At 48.4% G+C, this 14,329-nt stretch overlaps 1 protein-coding gene across 1 annotated transcript in view; it reads left to right on the forward strand.

Moving 5' to 3' along the window:
• Positions 1–5,968, forward strand: part of DNAJC8 (DnaJ heat shock protein family (Hsp40) member C8) — a 12,223-nt gene extending 6,255 nt beyond the window's left edge. The window contains exons 6-9 of the mRNA XM_006033719.2: positions 1,075–1,146; positions 1,798–1,889; positions 2,811–2,886; positions 5,171–5,968. Of these exons, the coding sequence (XP_006033781.2) occupies positions 1,075–1,146; positions 1,798–1,889; positions 2,811–2,886; positions 5,171–5,293 (363 nt within the window). The 3' untranslated portion in view covers positions 5,294–5,968. The remainder of the gene's footprint in view (positions 1–1,074; positions 1,147–1,797; positions 1,890–2,810; positions 2,887–5,170) is intronic.
• The last annotated feature ends 8,361 nt before the right edge of the window (positions 5,969–14,329 follow it).

Consider the following 14,329-nt stretch of genomic DNA (forward strand, 5'->3'; position numbering starts at 1 on the left):
CCTTTTTTGATGCTCTGGGATTTGGTGCTGCTTACTTGTATAACACTGTGGATGCATAAGACATCAGAGTGACTGAGCTGTGCACGCTCCAAACAGAATTGGGCCTCGAGCCGTAGTTCAGCTGCATGCACAAAACTAAGCTTTATTGAAACAGAAGTTATTGGGACCAGTATGGGATAGCGGAGTGAAATGTGACGGCCTGTGATCAGGGTCAGGCCACATGATCTGAATTTAAAATTTTTGAATTTATGAATGATTGATACAGATTAAATTTGGAGAATAGCTGGTGGTGAGAGAATAATGTGTTATGGGACCCGTGGGTTTAGAGAAAATGTCCCGGAAGGTAAAGAAGGATGCTGGAAGCTTGATTGACACTCAGTCATACAGGTGATGTAACACACAAATAGCTTGAGAAACAGGCTAAGAGGAAACTCTGAGGCCTTAAATCAGTAGTTCTCAGACTGTTTGTGGTTCTATAACCCTTTTTAGGTTTGTTATACTGCTGTGTACCCATATGGTTTTGTTAAGGAAAGTTACACTATCATCTTCAGCAACCAAAGAAATATCATAGAGTTGTTTATTTTTTTTTCATCTTTTTCTTCCATTTAATTTCCTTTTTCTGCTTTCCCATCTCTTCCTCTCTCATTCTCTTGAAGTTCATCACAGGAGTATGCATTCCCCAGTTGGAGGAACAGTCTGTCCTTTGGTTTAGAACAGCATTTGCCTGCTGGCTGGTGTAACAAGCTTCTCAGTAGAATGAGGAAAAAGCAAACTTCTTAGTGCTGCAGATGAGGCATATTAAGTGTGAATAAAAACAACTGGGGACTGTTGAACAGTGGCCCTTTAAATAAATGGGGTTCACTTATGTGTGCATGTCTGTAGGCTGAGAGCTGCAAGATTTTTAGATAAAATGCAAATCCAGGATAAAGTTGGACTGTCGCTCTGGGACGAGACCCCCCCCCCCCCCCCGGCGATATGTGCATATGAGGGCTGCTGACTCAGTTGGACTGTAAGAAGGAATCCCAGTGAAATGCCTTGGGAGTCCATTTTTTACCCTAGCATAATCTTCCTTAGGTAAAAGAAAAAAAGAAGCAGTTGAAGAAGGAAGGCAAACCCACCGACGTAGAAGAAGATGATCCAGAATTAGTAAGTTGCACGAGAGCAAATATTTTTGGTTCTGTTCAAGGAGTCTGAACATTCAAGACTGGGCGTTGCAGGGTCATATTCCAAGGACTCTTGACAATAAAACTGTCACCTGGCAGTCCCATGCAAGCCTGATACTGAGCTTAGATGATCTTAACTTTGGTTTGGAAGAAAATGCTGGGGGAAGGTACTTTGTGGAACAGTGCCATCTCCCCTCATACTCTTCCTTCTGTTTGCATTTTTACTTTTCTCACCAGCTGAAATGTGAAAGCGGTACTTGCTTCTGAATTCCAGAATATAATGCTGGAATTGGAGCTGGAGCAAAGAGTTTTTATACAGCAACATACTGCTCATCTTGCTCTGCAGGTGCTCATGACGGTCATCCTGAGAACAGGGTAATTGTGCCCCCAATACAAGAAGGTTGGATTAGCCTCCTTGCATGTTGAGTCCTGCAGAGTTCTGTGGAAATGCATGAACTCTGATTCCTGTGAGTTGGACTTTCCTGCAACACTGTGTTATTCGTGCCCCTTACTATGGGTCTCAGATGAAGCTTCTTTCTTATCTAGCACACAGGGCTATTAAACCAGCAAAGCTTAAGGCCCAGTGCAAAACAGATGCTGCAAAGTGCATTACCACTTGTTCTGTTTCTTACAGTTCAAACAAGCTGTGTATAAACAGACGATGAAGCTCTTTGCTGAACTTGAAATTAAAAGGAAAGAGAGAGAAGCTAAAGAAATGCATGAAAGGTATGAGCAGCATTGGCACTCTGTGTGTAAATGAGGCTTTGTCATGTGTGTTCAGGAGGAAATTAAGACTGTGGACAAATGTAATTTTAAAACATTCAAAAAGGAAAGGAGAACTAGCTGCTCAGGAGTGGAACGGTTACAATTACAGTGATTATGTGGTCACTTACAGGAGTAGACAGATGTAACAGTTCTATTAAGAGGCCTAGTTCTTTAATTTCAAACAATACTTTATTATGGATTCTGGGACTTCCTAAAGAAGTCACTCACAAGAACAATTCGGTGAGAGCACATGCTGATGTGCTAGCAGTAAGCAAAGCATTAAGTTTCCTAATGTTAAATATGTTGCTGAAATCTTTTTTTTATATTTGGTGACTTTCATGACCTGATGGTTCACTTTGGGATTTTGCATGATTATAGTGCAACATTTCCCAGCTGGCAGGCTAATATCAGTCAGGGGGCTGCAAGGTATTAAAGTTTGCTGCAGTCAAGAGCAAACCCCCCACTTCAGTCAAGTGGTCCAAGAAAGGCTGACAGACTATCTCAGCGAGTAGGTAGGGGTATAATTGTTGTCATTGGTATGCTTACAAAAAACGTTGAATGGCTGTGAAACATTTGACTTTCAAGAAGGGGTTGCCAAGATGAAACTTGGGAATCACTGACCCAGTAGTACACATTTTGTCATCAGTGATTGTGTCATCTTGTGTTAGTGCTCTCCTTATCTGAGTTGTCTGAAACGTCTTATACGCCACGTTCTCTTACTTCCTGGCTCAAAGTGCATATTTCATTCATTCTTTTTCAAAAGTACTTACCTTCCCTGCCTAATCAGAGTGGATTCCTGAGAAGTTTGTGGGTGGGTTGTGTATTTTTTTTTTTTAAAGTATGGACTGACAAGCATGTACTTCTTTATTGCCTCCCTTCCAGGAAGCGGCAGAGAGAGGAAGAAATTGAAGCCCAAGAGAAAGCCAAACGAGAGCGAGAGTGGCAGAAGAACTTTGAGGTACTCTGCAGCACAGCCAGTTGCTATCTTCAGTAAAGGCATCTCAGCAGCTCTGGGCTTGGCTACAGAGGATGCATCTGGAGAACAGAGCAAGTCTTGTCCTGTCCAGTAATGGCACAAGGCAGTTTAAGTAGGCAGAAAGTGTAGTGAAAGATCCTACAGGAACCTGGGTTTTGCATAATCCATGGAGAGGAACAGTGTTCTTGTGTGTTATGAAGGCTGAAGGGATCTCTTGTATACAAAGGAAAGCTTTTGTTCTGTGCCCCTTTCACGAGGAGGTGTCTGTAGTGAATTGAGGTGCTGTATATCTCGCCCCTCTTACAGCTTTATATCTACACTCAGCCAGGAGACCGAATTGCCCCTGAGCTTGAGTCATTAGTGTGTGTGTTTGACCTGTGAAATACATTGGTGAGACTCAGTCTAGTTCTTCGTGGATGGGTGTTTGTATCTAAGAAGCGTGGATCTTGGCTGAGTACCATAAACCTGAATGAGTGCAGAGATGAGTCAGGATGGCAGGCATATCTGTCAAGGCTTTGCATATGCTGCTGTTCATGCTGTACCTGTACTCGGTGAAAAATATTGGACTTGTATGCTGAAATTCACTTAAATTTTATCAGTTCCATCCTAGCGTCTAGGAGGCTGACCCACAGACTATTCTGCTAGGTGCTCTACAAACTCAGAACAAAAGCTCCACAGAACTTCAGTATAAGATGAGAGACGGTGAGGGGCTACAGACAAGAGAGAAACACAAGGAAGCAGTGAGATGACATTGTCTGAGATAACAGTTGTAGCACAGGAACAGCCAAACTGTTGTGAGGTTTTTGTAGATATCTTGGCAAAGGAGTTCTGAGGGAGCATGCAGATGTTTACAGGGAGCTTCTCCCAAGCGTGGGACAAAACACAAAGGTGCTTGTTTGGAGATTAAAAAGTGGGCAAGAAAGATGGGGATCGTGGGAAGCTATCATGGCTGCTGGTGCTGCAGCTCTGAAATGCATGATGCTCTCTGCCTTTGTCTCTGGGCAAGTGAACCTGTGCATTTGGAACTGGGTCTCCTCCCTTGCCCATTTGCCTTGTAGTCTGTGTGAAGAGCTCATTCTCTAAGCTAAATTGGTTTAAATTTGTGCCCTAAAAATATACTTATACTGTCTTTAAGTGGAAGAAGCCTATATACACTGGAGTACTTGCCCCTCCTCTGGGAGAAGAGGGTTAGAAACAAAATAACATGTGGATTCTTGGTTTGATAGTAGGCATGTGCCTACTATTGTGTTTATATTTCAAATCCATATGGAGTAGATACATATGGCGGGGGTTATTCCTTGGCGAAAATGTTCTTCCAGGTCTTCATGCCAAAAGAAATATTTTTGCTTCAAAGGAATTGAAACCTGGAATGCTGAAAGCAGTCCGTCCTGTTTGTTCCCCAGACTCGCATTGGTATACAGACATGAAAGATGCTTTGTAGACTGCTGTTTCTCCTCTTGCCTCTTTAGCCTTATTATGGCTTCCTATTGCCTCACCAAAAATTAGCCCCGTTTCCCAGTCATCATCACTTGATCTCAGTTGCACGCTGGCCTGTATGTTTTTGCTACCATTCTTCATAGGACGTAGACTAAAGCTCTAGTCGCCAGCTTGGCCAGATGATGTCCAAAGATGTTCGTCCCTGTTGCATTATATCAGTGGTCTCCAACCTTTTTAAGTAGGAGATCACCTTTGGCATTTAAAAGCAACCCAAGATCTACCATGTGCTGCCGCCAAACCCCACCCCCAGCAGGTAAGTTGCAGGGGGGTGGGAGCAGATCGAGGCAGAGGGAGAAAAAATTATTCATGGGTGCACCTCCCCAGCAGGTAAGTCGCACCTGGCTGGGGCCCCACTCAATTTACCCCTGCTCCTCCCTCTGTGGCACTGTCCCTCACCGCGAGGGCCTCGATCTAGCCTCCATCCCTTCCCTCCCTCACCCCCATGGACTGACCTGCTGGGCTGGGGTGTGTGTATGCACACAGGCACTCAGTCCCCCACCCCCGCTTCTGATAGACTCCAAGAGGCTCCGAGATCAACTGCAAGAGGCTCTGAGATCTACCGGTGGATCGAGATCCACTCGTTGGTGACCATTGAATTAGATGGATGCTATCCCTCTGCAATCCATCTGCTCTCCTTTTTTTGGCACCTACTTGGGAGGTGCCATCCGCTGGGTGAGAGGTTGCGGTCTGTCAGAGTTGGTGGAACATGACCTTCTCTGTCTGTCTTGTCTTTCCTTGTGTTAACATGTTCCTCCCGTATCTTGCTTAGGAGAGTCGAGACGGGCGTGTGGATAGCTGGAGAAACTTCCAGGCAAATACAAAAGGGAAGAAAGAAAAGAAAAACAGGACCTTTCTGAGGCCTCCCAAAGTAAAAATGGAGCAGCGTGAATGAGCCCAGCAGCAGCTCTGCACAAGCAAGTCCCCTCAGCCTCCCTGCTTTTAAGGACTCGTTGTCACCTAGGATAATATTTGCTTTTCAGTAGATGGTTTTGTTTTTCAAGTACAATTGAATATTGGTCCAGGTATTTTTTGTACTTTGTACATTTGAACTAGGGCCACGGTATGAACTCTGTCAAGAACCAACTGCTCATAGAACGATTGGATTAAGAGGGTCCTGCCATTATTGCTGTCCTGTTTGTTTTCAGCCCTGTAATTCAGTGTTTTGTACTTCACAGAGATTGTGCTGTTTCTCCATCTTCACATACAGTTTGTGAGAGTCTGATAGAACAGCATGTCTGAAATGGCACTGGTGCCTCTTCAGGCCTCCTCCAGCGTTGGGAAGATCTGTTACCAGCTGTGGGGTCCGTTTCCAGACTGAGGTGGGTGGGGAGGCTCAAACCTGACTTGGAGATGTACAGTTCAACCTCCTGCAGTTCCCCACCCAAATGCATGGTGCTGAAAGCCTTGCCCTTTGACTCCCGAACTAAAATCCTGGCTCTCCAGCTTGGAGTTCTGTTAATCTTAGTTTTTCCTTTTCCGGAGGTGACTAGCTCGTCTATCTTCTCCCTTGTTTAATAGTTAGTAGCAGTGTTCTGTATGTAAAATAAATTTTTACCCAAATTATTAATTCTTGCTTAGATTTATTTAAATACGTGACTTTGAGGGAGTTAGGATGATTGTCAGCCTTTCCTTTGTGGCTTCTGTGGTCAGCACCAACCTGAAAGCTGTCTTTAAATCATCATTTGAAAAACTCTTATCTTGGCTGTCGTTCAACTTGGCTCATGGTTGCGGGTGGTGGGGGGGAAGAGAGGAATAGAATCTCTTCCCAATTTGCTGCCTTGACACTTCCATTCCCTAGGCTGGGGATCAGCAACCTACAACCCCGGGGCCTGACCACAGCCTGTCAAGCAACTTCATTCAGCCTACAGCACCAGAAAGTTGGTGGTGGTGGTTCAGCACCTGCTCATACATACATTAGGAATATTTGTAGCAATATGGCAGCTGGAATGGGATTCATATACCCAGTGCTGTACTGTCAGACCAGTAATCCACGTAGCTCAGTAGCCTCTCTGACAGTGGCAAGCATATGCTTTAGAGCAGGGGCAGGCAAAATATGACCTGCAGGCTGGATCCAGCCTGGGGTAAGGTGCCTACCAATTGACTGGATCTGACTGCAGCTGCCCCTCTAGCTGTCCACATGGGGCCAAGCCCCTGCCAGACAGCACCACCCCAGCCCTGGCCACACAGCTTCCCAGTGGGGCTGCTGCCACAGCTGCCCAGGCACTACTTGGCTTCTTGTCTCCAGCGGCTCTCCCTCCTCATGGCCCTGCTTGCTGCTGACCAGCAGGGAGGCAAAATAGTGCCATATTTAAAACCATGGTTTTTGCTTCCCTGCCCATGAGGGGTGAGCGGGGAGTGAGGAGCAGTTAGTAGGAGGGCCCCTCTGCCAATCAGTGGCTGGGGTGGCGCACACGGGAACCTGGAAGACTAAAGGAGCTGCCACGCGTCCCACTTCTGCCACGAATTTGGTAGGTCCCTAGTTATATCAAACATTTGACTTTTAGTATATGGTTTGTTTTTATCTGTAATTTGTTAAAATGATATCTTCTGAAAAACTGTGCACGCAGCCCTCAACAGCTCACCAAAACTCGTTAAGTGGCCCTCCAGCCAAAATAATTGCCCATCCCTGCCTTAGAGGGAGAGCATATCAACAGGGCTTATCTAGAGCGCTCCATTCCCTGTCATACCCTCCCTGGCATCGACCAGCATTGGTTTAGGAATGGCAGAGAATACGCACCTCTATTTAATAGCTCCCAGTGGACCAGTACTACGTTAATGTTTAATCCCTTTTCCAACTTGATTATACCTGCCTCTACAGCCTCCTGCAGCCCACAAGCTGACTACACATGATGTAAAAAACATCTTGTTTTAAACCTACACCCTGATCATTTCTGGGAGTGTCCCTAAGTTCTTATATTGTACATCTGAGTGAACACGAGGCAGTCCCCAGTAACTGGCCATGTGAATGCTCTTTATCCACAGTTGCTGTGGAAAAGCTCATCTCACTCAGAGTTATGCTACCTCGCAATGACCATTGGGCCTGAGCTTGCACACTGGTTTCCTGCCAAGCTGATGTGCCCACCCTGGCTTATCCCGTGGTAACTCGTTCACTTGCCTGCACCCTTGAATGAGTTTAGCTCTTGTAAACTGTAGACAAGCTGATCCGCTGCAAGGGAGATTTAAACTGATATGTGTCCCCACATACAGTTGCAATTTTAACAACAGATATGATTTCAAAGCAAATTAAACTGATCTGGGTTTGTGAATAGAGCTGAGCTAAATCAGTATTACTATTCTTTATGAAGACCTAAGGATTTCCATAAAGCATTATGGGTTGAGCAAGGGGGGTTGTGAATCAGGGTGTCTGGGTTTTCTGGGAGGGGAATGGGTCCCAGTGGGGTTTGGGGAAGGGAAGAATGGGCAGGCAGATGGACAGACCAATATGCAGACATGGATGCTCAATGGTTTAGAGACTGGTGGTGCCCAAAGCCATCAGGCTCAGTGCCCCAGCCCACTCCTCCCGTCCCTCACAGCCCCTTGGCACTCACCTGGGAGCATTGGTGTGATGGTGCCTCCGTGTGTCCTATGTTCTTCAGGGGCGGGGAGTCCTCCTGCAGGGAGGGTCCTGCCCCCGACATCTCTGTGGGGTCTGTCCCGTGGGTGGCAATGGTCCTGGTCTCTGGGGGGTTGGCAGCTGCCTCATCCCTGGCAGTCCCTCCTCCCCAGGGCTGTGGCTGTCCGGGCTGGGCAGGATCTGGTCCATGATGTTGTGGGCTGCCCATGGCACTGGTTGTACAGAATGGGCAGTTAGGGGATGACAGCTTCCCCACCCCACTTCAGCTGCAGGGGCATGTCCCAGACCCCTCTTTTCCCCCCCTGCCTAGGAGACCCCACAGCAAGGACAACCCCAGGCAGGGGCTTGTAGGAGTGTAGCCTTGGGTTGGGAACTGCCCCTGGGACCCTCAGGAACCCCCTGTCCATGTCAGTGGGTGAGCCTGGTAGCCCCACAGTGCAGGGAGCAGGAAGGGGGCATTGGAGACAGGGCAGGGCAGGGGGAGCAAAAACCCATGCCCTTCCCCCGCAAAGGGCAGAGAAGCCTGTCACTGCCCCCAGGCTGGGGAGGAGGAAGGGCATGGTTAGGGTTACTACAGCCCCTTCTCCCCCAGGCTGTGGGTTGGGGGGAGGTCCAGACAATTGCCATTGTTGCTGTGGGAGGGGAGGGAGGCAGGGGAGCCCCGGGCACTTAATTCGCACCCCCTCCTCCAGCCACAGCGAGATGGTTGATCATTAAGGGAGCGGTGTTCAGCGCCTGCAGTGAACAGCACCACTGTAGGGGGGTGGGGGGACGGTGATCTAGGAGCCAGTCCTCTTGCCTGGCTGGCTCGGTGGATGGGGACAGGGCAGGGGACTCTCCCCTCAAGGAGCCCTGGGCAGCCCAGGTCTTTCTCTTCCAGCTCTAGGCTAGTTTTTCAGGTTCAGGGGTCCCCCCTATATCTCAACAGTGCCCCCACCCTGGCACCCCCTTCCCTGCTGGCTCACCATGCGAGAAGCCGGGGGGCTCCAGACCCCTGGGTCCTGCTGCTGAGTGGGTTGCTGGGCAGTGGCTGCTCCTCCTGCTGTATGTTAACATGGTGATGTCACAGTGGCCTGTTCCATGCAGCAATCTCATTGGCCAGAAGGGCAATGAGGTCACCCCGGGTCACGAGCGGGAGAGTATGTGGGGTGGAGCGCAGAGACACCCACTCCACCCCTACCAGCCTCAGGCCATCCCCTGCCAAAGAGGGTTCAGGATCCAGCCGCTCTCGGGCAGGGGAAGCAGTGCTGGTTCTGGCTCCTCAAGGGAAGCGGGCAGACACACAGGGATGGATGGACAGAGAGGACTTTCCCTTACAGCCATTAGGTCCATGTAGGGAGTCCTGGCAGAGGGGTCATCACTAAAAGTGTCAAGAGATGATTGTTCATTAGACCCCCGGAGAGACAAGGATGGAATGGGTGGCAGGCCAGCCTGGTACCACTGGCATCCGACTATGTGCATGTGTGTGTGCACCCACACCCACCCACTTGTGATGGAGGGGGGTCTCTCTGTGGCAGGGTGTGGACAGGCTGGTGGGGGAATGAGTAATGAATTTTGGGAGCTCTGCTCTAGTACATCAGCTCATGTTGTGGTGTGCAATGCATTCTGGGAGCCCTGCTATCACTGGGGCTGGACAATGCATTGTAGGGCCTCCCATGTGCACCCAAGGAATGGGCAACAGCTCAGCATCTTCCCCCTAACAGGGGCGGGCAATTATTTTGGGCAGAAGACCGCTTACTGAGTTCTAGCAAGCCATCGAGGGCCGCACGACAGGCAGCCAGGGCAGATTAATATTAATTTTCTAAATGTTTTAGGGGCCCCGGGGGCCAGATAGAATGGCCTGGCAGGCTGCATCTGCCCCTCGGGCTGCATTTTGCCCACCCCTGTCTTAACACCACACGCGCTAGATCTGCAGTGGCTCAACATCCTCCCACACACACCTCAGACAGAGCCACTGCCACCCAGCAGCTTTGCACCAAGACACACCCATGACGACTCAATGTCCTCCCCTAAACACACCTACTGTGAGAGACCCCACCAGAGCCCCTCCAACACACATGCACCCCTAGCTGGGACGGACCCACAACACAGCATTCCTCCCCTGCGTGCACATCCCTGCACTCTTCCATGCACCTTGCTGGGAAGTGACCACAGAAATGCACCCTCCTGCCCTACAGAGCTCATCCTGCCACACCCACAGCTCAGCATCTGCATTCACCAAGCACTACTCATGCAAGAGCATGGCAAATACCCAACACAGCCCAGCCTCACCGACCCACAGCAACACACCATCCTTCCCTTGCATTCCTACTGGGAAGGCATCACAGGCACTCAGCCTCCTCCCTGCCATGAGCCCTATTCTGGTATAACTGCAGAAAACTGCTTCCCCCTGCCCAAGACACACCTGCACACCCTGTACTGGGATGTACCTACAAGCAACTGAGCATCGATTCCCCACACAAACCTTGCCCCAGCACACATACCCCTGCACACGCCTACGCCCATGCACACCTGCTACTGGGACAGAATGGAAACAGCCCGGTGCCTTTCCTCCAACAGTCCGCTGTGCCAGAGCATCAGCAACTTGCCATTCTCCACCTAACGCATCCTTCGTTTCTAACCAGCTGCAGGACATAATCCTCCTCCCCTGCAAATGCACCCCATCAACTTACCATCCTGTGCCTGCAGGATCCTCCCTACAACATACCTGTAGCAATACCCTCCCCCAACACACCCACTCCCCCCATGACATGTATAGATATTCACAATCCTACCCCTGAGCACACCACACTGGGATCGGCCCAATCCCTGGACATGGGGGTCACTGTGTTCATGGCCTCTAGACTGCAGTGCAGAGTGAAGGGTGTTTGGGATTTTGTTGGTTGCCACATGGGTATGGAAGGAATTTCCACTCTCCACCATTGCTACTGGTTTGGGCAGTGGGAGGGCCCAGCGCTGCCTTCCTCAGCAGCTTTGAGTGTTGGCTGCAGCCCAGGCCAGGGGTCAGAGCAGGGTGGGGTGTGCTGATGCTCCTGCTGACATCAAAAACCCTCAAGGGTTTCTGGCTAAAGGATCTAATCCCAGTACTCTAGGTCAGAGCAATCTGACCCTGGGGATCAGGAAGGGCTTTTACCCCATGGTCAGGCTAGCACAAACTGTCCAGGGTTTTGTCTTGCTTTGCAGTAGGAGCATGGTTCTCTTTCTTGAGTCTCTTGAGCATATTTAACAACTGTCTGTCCTTCCCCTCTTTGCAGGAGCAGGACATGGCCACTGCCCTCCTTCCCCTTCTTTACATGCGACACGTGAGGGTGTTGCTGATGTTTTGGGCACTGTGCCCAGTAGTTACATTGGGAGGGGTGTTTATAAAGTTTGTAGGAACAGGTTAGACAGACATATAGGATAGGTTGGATAAGGATGATCCTGCCTTGAACAGGGGGGTGGTTGGAGTAGATGACCTCCTGCGGTCCCTTCCGGCCCTCCTTTTCCATCATTTGAGGACAATCTTGGCATGGTCCTCTAGTTTTGGCCCTCTTCTGTGGAAGGCTCTCCAAAGAGCAAATATAGTGCCTATCTTTAAGAAAGGGAAGATGGAGGATCGGGGGAACTACAGACTAGTCAGCCTCACTTCAGCCCCTCTCTCTACAAAAGGTAGAGTAGATTTGCACCTTATAGACTAACTAAATCACATATATGTAGAGAGGTGTCTTTTGCCTGGTTGGTCACAAGATGGCGATAGTCTAGTCTAATCTAGTTTAGTCCTTGTATGTGTGTGTATATGGGAGGGAGGAGGGGGGGGGAGGGTGTACGCACACACAATAACTAGGTATACTATTCAGTATACCTAGTTATTGCGCATACACAATTACTATATATTATACACATACTATATACTATGACTACTCTATACTATAACCATCTTGTGACAGATCAGGCAAAAGACACCTCCCTCTACATATATATGATTTAGTTAGTCTACAAGGTGCAAATCTACTCTACCTTCTGTAGGAAGAGGCATCTTTTGCCTAGTCTGTCACAGGATGGCAGTATTTCAGAGCATTAGTTCCCACTGAACAAGTCCCCAGTTCTCAAAGATGCTACCAAGCTGCTGTTTGTGTTTATTCAATATTATAAATGCTGCTAATTAAAGCCACCCTTCTTTCAACTCGCAAAGAACTTTTCCCCAGAGCCGTGTGTCTGTCACTGATTTGGGCAAACAGTGCAACTCCTCTCCCTTCCACTGCTTTGGTCCTGACACTCATGGCTGCCCAGCTGTTTTCTCACTTAACTTGTCTCTATTGAAGCTGAGCACAAATACTTTAAATCCTACACAAAGAGGTGTTACTGCCTGGGTGTGGTTTTAACTTGCCAGACATAGACAGGATGGCACAAGGAGAAAGGATAATATCAAACACCAGTAAGGGCAATTTTATAACATTTTGTGAACCTAATCTACTGGGCAGCATTCCCTACATAAGAAAAGTCCTTGTACAGGTACTTGGTAGAAGTTAGACTGTGTTGATTTGGGGCAAGAAAGGGCACAGATGCAAATATCAGGATGAATATGAATGTGCTTTTTGCAGTAGCATTGCACATACTTCTGAATATGTGTTTCAGATAATTGGGTTTTGGACTTCGAAGATCATGTTTCAAAATAAAACAAACAGGACTTTTCTGGGATAATTTAAGAACCACGAGTCATAGAAAATGGTGCCACTATTGATTCAATTGCACTGAAGGCATATTTCCCTGGCGTTCAGAGCGATTTTTGTCATGAAGCATTGAATAAGCGTTGTTTACATCCACCTTGAGCAAGACAACAGCTCTCAACACCTGCCATATTTCTTCACTCCAAACTCTTGGTCATCTTTCTATATGCCAGTTCCTCTGGGTTGTCTTTTGCTGGTAAACAGGGAATAACATTTATTTAGTGTTGCAATCAACTATAAAAAGATTTTGTAGCTGTCAAAAAATGGGCTGATTGATAAAATGGGATATTTTCCAGATATCCAAAAATAAATTCCCAAGGTATCTGAGAAACTAGGACCATTTTGGGGTAACCCTTCTGCTACGCACAGGATGGCAGTAACAAGGGTACAATGTAGGGGTTTACATGAACTGTCTATTTTGACTGACACCCCACCCAGAAACCGGGAAGCTAAATTTCAGCTGGTTGTTCCACAGTGAATGAACTTCCCCACTCACAAGCAATAGGAACTCGTAACAGGGTTTATCAAAGAGGAAGGGTGAAAAACCCAGCCGTAACGAAAACCATATCTGTTAAGGATTAGCTGATACTATTAACGTTGTGGTTTCAGTCACCACCAAACAAACTTGAGCCCGTCCTGCGGGAAGAGAGACTCACCCACGACTGCCATCCAGGGGCTCTGCCATCTACTCCAGCCAAAATGACAGCTGCTGGCTATGGAGATCTATACTGGAGTTGGCAGTTTGGGATCACTGTTCCTCACTGCCATCTGGGGTTGCCACCACCCCGGAAATGCCGCTCCTTGTCACCTTCAGAGATCACTGATGCAACTGGGACTGCTGTACTCATCACTGGGGATTGCTGCTCCTTGCAGCCAGAAGGGGTCACAGCTGCTGCCTTGCTGGGGATCACTGCTCCTTACCACCTTCAGAAATCCTCACTCTTTTTCCAGTTGTTAACCCCAGCTCTGCCAGATCCTGGGCTGCCCAGTAGCAGGGATTTCAAATTTCAGAATTAAGGGTGTAACAAGTTTCCATCTGTACCTGCTCTAGGACCTTGCTCCCACCGACACGTTCTCTTTCAGGTTTGCTGGCCAGCAGCAGTGCCATGTTAGACATCACCCCTACCTGAAGTCTCTCTTGTTCCTTATATGCACTCTGCACCCAAGGACTACCCCACAGCAGACCTTTGCAGAGTTTACAGTGAGTGCCAGTTCCTCAGCGACCTTTACACAACTTCCCCTTGCATCATTTGTGAACCTATAACCTCCACAGGTTTGGGAGAGGGCAGCAGACACCAAGATCTGACCCACCTGGCCCTTAAGCCACAAACAGTAAAGCATAGGCCCAAGTAGCCCCCAACCCTCTGAACATGCATGCTAATGAGGGTATGGAATATGCAGTTACCATAAGAGAACGTACCCTATAGAACATGGGTGTCCACTATACAGCCCCTGGGGCTCCTCACAGGGTGAACAACCCACCTCTGTGGGTGGAATCGGGTGAGCAGTTGCCAGAGCCATTACATTGGCACAGCTCCAGAACCTGCAAGGTTAACACCTATTGCTCCCCTCCTCCCCCTGACTTACCCACATCCAAGATCAGGGTTTCAGGCACCATTGGCTCTCTCAACTAAAACTGGAAGTAGGG

The sequence above is a fragment of the Alligator sinensis genome, unplaced genomic scaffold (assembly GCF_000455745.1).
Source record: "Alligator sinensis unplaced genomic scaffold, ASM45574v1 scaffold800_1, whole genome shotgun sequence".
In the NCBI taxonomy this organism is placed as follows: domain Eukaryota; kingdom Metazoa; phylum Chordata; order Crocodylia; family Alligatoridae; genus Alligator; species Alligator sinensis.